Source organism: Centrocercus urophasianus, unplaced genomic scaffold (genome assembly GCF_019232065.1).
Source record: "Centrocercus urophasianus isolate 14NV4802_14NV808 unplaced genomic scaffold, USGS_Curo_1.0 seq_42, whole genome shotgun sequence".
Taxonomy (NCBI): Eukaryota; Metazoa; Chordata; class Aves; order Galliformes; family Phasianidae; genus Centrocercus; species Centrocercus urophasianus.
This window is the reverse complement of record NW_024885000.1, coordinates 2,269,619-2,278,091: the sequence shown is the minus strand read 5'-3', so window position 1 is coordinate 2,278,091 and position 8,473 is coordinate 2,269,619. Positions and strand designations below refer to the sequence as shown.

Sequence of the window (8,473 nt, the reverse complement as noted above, 5' to 3'; positions counted from 1 at the left end):
TATTTGTAAATGTTTGTAATTCTGAGAGTTTCACACGCGTCAGAATACAGAAAGTAAATAAAGGTCAAATGCACAGCGGCCTTTGGTGATTTCACACAGCAGAGCCTCCACCTGTTTGCAATTGAGTCAGTTCAGTTTTCCATAACATTAAATTAACCTCTAAAAAATGGTGTCAAGGATCTCGAAATCCCAAAGGTGCACTAATTAAGGAGGTCAATGAGGTTCAGGAGGAATTCAAGCACCTACGGTGACTGGCACAGAACATCTTTCAGCTTTCTCTGCTGCAGGACTTTCCCCTTCCCGAGCACTTGTGCACAAGAGGAGCTTTGGCCCCGAGGGCACTTGCAGCCCAGGGCATCTTTTCCTGCTGGTGGGAGGGCGATGCTCATGGCTGCTTTCAGCCCATTTCTTTCATATCTCCATCATGCCAAAAACCAAGTGTTTTTGATCGCTTTTCCCCTCTCATGGCTTCATTTTCACCTTCCAGCATACTCCCAGCTCTGTAATGTTAGACCTGATCTTATTAAGAGTGCTCAGACACTTGTATAACATTTCACACACCCCCTCTCTCCAGGCCCCCTGTAAGCTCTCCTAATTCTCCCACCACTCCGAGGAGCTCACACAGCATTTCCTCTGTGTGACAGCAGTGCTTAGAGAAGGGAGCTGGGATACTGCCAAGGGCAGACAGCCTGCAGTCCCCACATGCTTCCAAACAGAGCACACCTCCTGTGACATCCCACAGCCAAACCCCGATGACGGGTGCCCAGCCACCACGCAGCATGGCGGGGTTTGACTGCACACAGCTGTGTTTTCCTCCGTCTCTGCCCGTTGTGTCACCATAACCCTGGGATTAGTCAGGCCAGTGAAAACCCAGCTGTGTTTCCTTTTACCTTCATCCTCCTCCTCAGGGCTGGGGATGCTCTCTCCCCACACCTGGCTCGACTCTCACTGGTGGCATCAGTCATGGAGCACAGTGGGGAGCAGGTAGCGGGAAGGTCATGACTCAGTTAACAACAATTAGACGACAGCAGTGTAAACTGCCCACAGCAAATCGACAAAATGCTTTCTATCAATTCCCTTTCCTGCAGTCTCAAGCTCTTTCAACCATTTCTCAAGTAATAAATTAGATCAGCTTTGATCCTTCCGAGTTGTTCGTTGCGCCTAACTTTTTAACCCATTAAGCCACGGGTGCCTTCGCTAAAATTAGCAGCCATACTCATTAGCAGAGTTTTTAGCACAATAGGAACATTTGTGATGGGCAGCATGCACCAGAGGAGGGCAGTGACTGGGCAGCACTGCAGTGTGCATTGCCCAGCTGACCCGGTGTTACGCTGCATCAGCAGCTGGAGCTGGATGTAGCAGCACCAACAGCTGTTAAGTAGCAAAAGCAGCACCAAATTCCCCATACTTCAGTGGTGTTGAAAAGCCTGAATCCAGGTGAGCGCTGTGCATGGCACCCTGAGCCAGCCCTGCTTGCCATGCCAGCCCCCACCGCAGCCCTCAGCTCTCTGCTCCTCTTCCTCACAGCATTCCCTGCTTCCACTCTGGAGGAGATGGGCCGCAAGGAAGAGGATGACAGCAGCTCCTGGAAGAAACAGACGAGCAATATCAGAAAGACGTTCATTTTCATGGAGGCGCTGGGATCGTAAGTACCCCCAAGGTGCAGCAGCCCGAGCCCTGCTCTGCCCTCCAGTCACAGCCTGGATGGGGCTTTGCTCTTTTCCTTGTGAATGCACTGATCTGCTGCTGCAAGGTCAAGCAAGGTCAAGGGATGGCTCTGAGAGGTTTAATAACGCCGTGTCTTTATCTCATAAACCCTGAGTCACTTGAAGGATGAAACGAGAGCGTGGCTGCTCGAGTTGTACAATATTTTCCTGGGAGTTAACAGCTTAATTTGCCTATTGGTCTGAATGAGACGAGAAAGCGTTTCTAAGGTGGTGGAGGAGGAATTGAATTACCTCCAGCAGGAAATTTTGCCATGTCCAGATTTTCCATGACTGTAGAACCCACAGCAAGGCTTCCAAACACAGCTATGCCAGAGCTCGGCTGGGATTTAGGTTCTCATGTTCCTGGTCAGCCTCAAAAATCAGTGACGTTACCCAACAGCTTCCCCTCAAAGAAGAAGGCAAGAAGAAATGCTTGGTTTCTCCTCGCCAACTTGTTGAATCATAATTTTTTAATAAGGGGCATAATTATTATAAACTGTTCGGGACAGATATATAGAACAGATGCCCCAGCATCTGATTTGTAGGTTGTTCATTTCCTACTACTACATTAATAGGATAATTTAGTATTAGAGTTTAGGATTTTTTTCCACACGCGTTGCTTCAGCTGGCCAAGGAAAGCAAATGGAGATCTGGGATTTAAAATCACTGGGAAATTTCCCATCATCTCTATGGGGAATCCTTAGCTATCGGATTAGGGACCTCTGTGCTGCCCATTCCTTGAGAGCCCTCAGGAGTGTGGAAAGCATTTCTGTGAAACAGCCTTCAGGGCTCAAAGGGATGAAAGAGGAAAATATGAAACGAGGAGAAGGTCCTGGCACCAACTGCACCATCAAACCCATCTGTGCCTTGTGTTCTTTGTTCAGGAGATTACAGGAGCTACAGGTTTTCTGCCCTTGTTTGATAGGTTTGCTACAATAGCATCCCACTAGCACGCTTCCACCATGCTCACCTTCCTCTCTCTACCCACCACTGCCCTGCAGGGTTGTAGGCTCAGCAGCTCGTCCCATTTAACCGCCACAAATTAATCTGTTGCTCATTTGATGAGGATTACTGGGGACTGACCTGGCAAAGCATGCACTGTCACTGTCCCAAGACACGTGTTCTGCTGCCTGAGAAAAGCCTCTAACAGGATTGCAAGCTTAGCACATGTTGCAGATACCCACTCCTGGCCACGCCAAGCTGAACCCTCATCAGGATCATCCCAAGCACTGCAGGCAGCCTTGAAGGGCATCACTTAATTTGAGTGCAGGGAAATTCTTTGTCCACTCCCTCAGTATAGCTCCATGATAAACTATGCAAACATAACCTTTCCTCTACAGAGAAAATTGTCGTGGGTTTTTTTTTCTTGGTACAAAATCTTGCATTGTGTTTCCTAACGCTGGGGCTGCTGGAAATGTACCTTCAGCTTTCCAACCAACATCCACTTGGTGTTAAACCACTCCCAGGTTGTTTTTTCCTGTTCCTATCTGTCAGTCTCCCCCTGTTCACACTTCTCTTTGCAGAGGTGCGTTTTCAGAAGTTTTCTTGGTGAAACAAAGAAGCACTGGGAAGCTCTTTGCTCTGAAGTGCATCAAGAAGTCCCCGCTCACAAGGGACAGCAGCTTGGAGAATGAGATAGCAGTGCTGAAAAAGTGAGTTCACACATGCATACATACATTGTCATGTAAAGAACTAACACCCTTTCCCAAGATGTGGTTCCAAAGTGAAACTGATGCAAAGAAATAAGTATTTCTTTTCAAATAATACGTAAATTAGTACGCTAACGGAGTTACTTCTCCCCACAGCCCCAGCACAGCCCCAGGTATGGGAATGCAGCAGGTTGTGCAGGCACAGAACAGCCTGGTGAACTGTCACTTGTGTTGAAAGCAATGTGACGGCTGGGTTTTCAGCTGGAAAAGCCACTTGGTCCTTGTCAGGTTCATTTCTGACCCAGGTTTGTCTTTGCAGAATAAAGCACGAAAACATCGTGACTTTGGAAGACATCTATGAGAGCACAACCCACTTCTACCTGGTGATGCAGCTGTAAGTATAGCAGAGCCACAGCACACTGCAGCTCAGCACAGCCATTCTAGAAGTCAAAGATTTGCAGGAATGCTTCCTGATGCTCCAAATGGACTCAGGAGAGCCTGCTGGCTGCTGAGCTGCTGCCTGAGAGCAGCTGTGCTGCAGGAGGAGCTGTAAAGGGCCTGAAAGGTCATGGCTTGCGTGGAGGAGAGCGCACGATCGCCTGTCTATTTTTCATCTTCTTCTACAACAGGGTGTCGGGTGGAGAGCTGTTCGACAGGATCTTGGAACGAGGGGTCTACACTGAGAAAGATGCGAGCGTGGTGATCCACCAGGTCCTGACAGCCGTGAAATACCTGCATGAAAACGGGATTGTCCACCGTGACCTGAAGGTGCAGTCTGGCCCTTGGCCGCACGCTTCCCGAGCTTCGTCCCGTAGCTTTCTTCATTTTTCCACCATGAATTTCAACCTCTGGCTCTCTGTATTCACAGCCTGAAAACCTTCTTTACCTCACTCCTGAAGAGAACTCCAAAATCATGATTACAGACTTTGGTTTGTCCAAGATGGAGCAGAACGGCATCATGTCCACTGCCTGCGGGACGCCAGGATATGTTGGTGAGCTGAGAGCTGGGAACAGGATGCTGTGGTGGGCTGCCAGGAAAAGGGCTGTGCCCCTACAACATGAAAGGGAAAAATATACAGCCACCTTAACAACAACACACCAGTCACAGAGGCAGCACTGCAGGACCCCACGAAAAGTGGATTACTGATGGTTTTGGAGACCACAAAATTACAGTGTTTAAAGGGTAATTCTAAGAGCAGTGAGTTTTGCTGTTATCCACGTATTTATTGAAAATTTACAACAAAAAAATTTTTAACACTGTGGGATTTTGTTTCATGTCAACCTAAGTGCATTGCCTCCATCCAGCTTGTCAGAGCCTCTGGGTGCAGGAAGAAGTCCTCAGTGGGTCATTCTCTTCAACAGCATGAAGTGGATACAGAAGGCAGACAGCAATCCAACTGCTGCGTAGGGCCATTACTGGCTCCTGTGCTGACCTCTCAGAAGCCAACTGCACGAGGATCTTCTCCTTTTCCCAGAGTTTACCATTGCTTGCAATTTGCATTTCTTTTTGCTTTTCTGCAGCTCCTGAAGTCCTCGCCCAGAAACCGTACAGCAAAGCTGTGGACTGCTGGTCCATCGGAGTCATCACCTACATCCTGTGAGTAGCAGCAGGGCAGCAGCCCTCCCCATCTCCACGTTTCCCAGCTCGTGCACTGCCTCATGCACCTCTGCAGCATGGAAGCATGAGCGGAGGCGGTGCCAGCCCTCTCCTTCCTCGTGACAGCACTGCAGTGTTCTCCTCCTTCACACAGATCCTCCAGACCATAGAAATGAAAAGGGTGGTGGGAATCAAGAACTGGAGAGGAGATGAAAGGAATCGCATTTTCTCTATTATGTGCCTCATCCTGTGCTTTGTTTTTCTCATTCAGTCTTCCTCTGTATGTTTTGTTTCATTTCCTCCCACACCATGCAGTTCTGTTCCAGCTGTTGCTTTGTTCTTTCGCTGCACAGTTTTTAACTCTTTTCTGCAGCTTTCCCCATGCACTTAGGGACAGATGGATCCATACAGCAGCCTCCTGTTACTCACTCCCTCGTGTTGCACACACATGCCCAGCCTTAGCAAGCCACACCAAGCTCATGTGGATACACAGCTGAAGGACTTGTGCCCCTCTGCTCTGTTCCAGGCTGTGTGGGTACCCACCTTTCTACGAAGAGACCGAGTCCAAGCTGTTTGAAAAGATCAAGGAAGGCTACTACGAGTTTGAGTCTCCTTTTTGGGATGACATCTCCGAGTCAGGTAGAGCCCAGCAGCATTTCACCTTCCTTGGCCGTGGGGATGGGGACAGCCCACAGCAGCTGCCAGCACTGCAGGGCAGGGCAGCGATGCCAAAGCTGAGCTGTGTGGGCAGAGAGAAAAAAAGAAGAGGAAAGAAAAAAAGAAAAGAAAATAGGAGGCTGTTCTTTAGAGCAACGTCTAAAACCTCTCAGTCCCAACTTTTGTATTTTTTTTCTACTGGCAGTGAGAAATTCAGTTCACATTCACTCCATCTAAGCTGAAATTAGGTACATGTGCAGGTGACATTTTTCCATCAGAAGCGTTTCACCACACATATCTCCCTCCACCACTGTAATGAAGTGGTGCAAACACCTCCTTCCCACGCTGACCTTTGTGATGTTTATCTACGAGTGTTTGCCCTCTGCTATTAGGATCTCATCCTGGAACGGGGAGAAAATAACCTTTCCTCTCTGCTTCTCGTCCCTTTCCAAACAGCCAAGGATTTCATCAGGCACTTGCTGGAGAAGAACCCGGACACAAGGTTTTCCTGTGAAGAAGCCCTGAGGCACCCATGGTGAGAGTTGTCCCCCAACCTGGCAGTGCCATCAGCCACCTCCGCAAAACAAAGAGAACTATGAATAATTAAAGGTGCAATTGGTGTAATATTTGTCTCCATAAACAGAGGCAAAGAAGAAATCCCATTCTGGGCTTTTCTGAGCTTTGAAGTGTGTGTTTGTGTTACATTTTGTTGCTGTTTTTCCTTTGGGTTTAATTAATGCTGATTGAATGTACAAAGCAGTTACTTGCCTCCAGAATGTGGAATGACTTACAAATGCCATCTGCCTATGAGCCCATTTTCTTCTCTCCCCATCTGCAGGATTAATGGAAATACAGCCCTTCACCGTGACATATACCCATCTGTCAGTGCTCAGATTCAGAAAAACTTTGCAAAGAGCAAATGGAGGGTAAGTTGTTCGTCACTGGGAGCCCAGAGCCATTCCAATAGCAAACGCCAGTTGCTGCCATCTAGCAACAAGCGAGGTTCTGGGATGGGTAAGCACCCAAAATCCTCCAAAAGTTGTCTGAAAATCATATGCAGCTCCTCTTTATGGTATGCTTGGACCAGCATTACCTACTGCAATGCACACTGCTCTGTTTACCATGGACACTATAGTGCCATCACAGTGCCCTTCCCAATAAAACAAGGGCTGGGGAAAAGGATTGCTGTGTTTGTGCTAGGGGAACAAAACCAGCACACTGTCAGCAGATCTTTTTGTGAGCTTAATCCAGCTGCTCCTCCCTTCAGACCTGGTACTTCAATCTATATCAAAAGAGCTTTTGTAAGAATCCAGATAGAGAGAGGAATATCGTAGGAACCACTTGAATTAGAGTGTTTTAAATACACTCAAAATTCAGCTTGAGTCTCCGTTCCGCACTGTGGGGTAATTTACAGCTGTTCCCCCTGATTTCCTTATCTAGAAAGAGTTATAATCTTCAAAAGCATCAGCAGTTTGTAGTCTGTGGTATTCACCATGTTTATGCCAGGAACGAGCGTTTTCTGCACGTTGTGCAAACATTCCAGCAGCACCAAGCAGCTCAGCATTACCACCCTGCTGCTGCTTCGTATGGACAACGTTCATCCAGCGCACTGGGTGCTCGTGCTCACTGTGGGGTTTTTCTCTTCCTCCCCAGCAAGCCTTCAATGCCGCAGCCGTGGTGCACCACATGAGGAAGCTGCACATGAATGGCCACGCCACGGCTGGCAGCACCCACCCAATTATACAAGGCTCTGAAGCACCCAGACCCAGCACACCCAACACCACGCAGCCAGCAATGCCCAGCAAGGACGAGGACATGTCACTGCCCCAGGTCCCCTGTCCGGCCCCTCCTGCTCCGCTGGAGCAAGGCACAGGAATGAGAGAGAGCAAGCTGCAAAGCCCCCCAGTGAATGGATCACCGGACAACCAGAGCCCGCCAGCCAGATCGTGTGGCTGCAGCCCAGTGTGCACAGGGCATGAGAGAGCCAAGGCATCTTTCTGCTCCGAGATGGTGCTCCTTAAAAAACCTGCAAAATCCCAGTAGGTATCCACGTCATCAGCCGAGACTTGCAACAAAGTGTATGGGAATAACCCTGCCTGGAAGTTGCTGCCTGGCACATAAGTTGCCAGCTCCAGGTGGAGTAGAGAGGAGGGAGGAAAAGGAAAGAAGCAAACATTGCACCAGTACCTAGCCAAGCATTTTTTTGTGCTTGTATGAGCAGCAGGTGAGGCACAGTGCCCAGGCTGCACAGCAAGGCTTGCAGTGAGCTGAGGTGGTGGGGGTTTGGTTGCCATTGCCATCAGTGCATTTGCTTTCCAGAAGCTGAGATGATCTATGGTTAGAGCTGTTGATGCCAATTGCTCAGCAGCTGCTGGCTGAGTGAACCCTGCCTTTGCTGCAGTGTTGACTTGCACTCCAGGTCTACTTTGCTTTCAGCAGATGACACTCTTTATATAAAAAACACAACTTTAATTCACCTGCAGAACGACCATAAACACAGCTGCTTATCTTTTCTTTTCTTTTTTTCTTCCCATCTTTCTCTTCCAATTCTTCCATTTCCATCCAGCCATTTCAAATCAGAAGTTCTCGTTCCAATGAAGACTGGTAAGCACTCATCTCACTGTGGCACTGGGCAAACTGGAGTTTGTTTGATCATGTGATGAGGAAGGCAGCCAGCAGGATCCCCCATCGCCATGGTAAGTGCACACCATCCCACCACCAGCTGCTTGCAATTAAACCCATTACAGCATGAAAATGGGAAAGGCACAGCTAGCAAAGTGACTGTACGGAAACAAATTGATTTTGCAGGTATTTTGTAACAGAGAAAGCCCTAATTAAGCCATCTCTTGAGGAAGAAGTCATCC

At 48.4% G+C, this 8,473-nt stretch overlaps 1 protein-coding gene across 1 annotated transcript; it reads left to right on the top strand.

Moving 5' to 3' along the window:
• Positions 1-1,553: 1,553 nt before the first annotated feature.
• On the top strand, positions 1,554-8,269 carry CAMK1G (calcium/calmodulin dependent protein kinase IG). Its single transcript, XM_042833524.1, has 11 exons — positions 1,554-1,645; positions 3,230-3,358; positions 3,675-3,749; positions 3,985-4,123; positions 4,224-4,347; positions 4,877-4,952; positions 5,479-5,591; positions 6,066-6,144; positions 6,448-6,535; positions 7,263-7,648; positions 8,176-8,269. The coding sequence occupies exons 1-11, from the start codon at positions 1,554-1,556 to the stop codon at positions 8,267-8,269; spliced, it is 1,395 nt and encodes a 464-aa protein (XP_042689458.1).
• The last annotated feature ends 204 nt before the right edge of the window (positions 8,270-8,473 follow it).

Excerpts from the sequence above, each read along its gene's own strand:
- CAMK1G (XM_042833524.1), top strand. The coding sequence starts at position 1,554 with ATGGGCCGCAAGGAAGAGGATGACAGCAGCTCCTGGAAGAAACAGACG. Across the intron at positions 3,750-3,984 it reads TTCTACCTGGTGATGCAGCT|GGTGTCGGGTGGAGAGCTGT; the intron begins GTAAGTATAGCA and ends CTTCTACAACAG. Across the intron at positions 4,348-4,876 it reads CGGGACGCCAGGATATGTTG|CTCCTGAAGTCCTCGCCCAG; the intron begins GTGAGCTGAGAG and ends GCTTTTCTGCAG.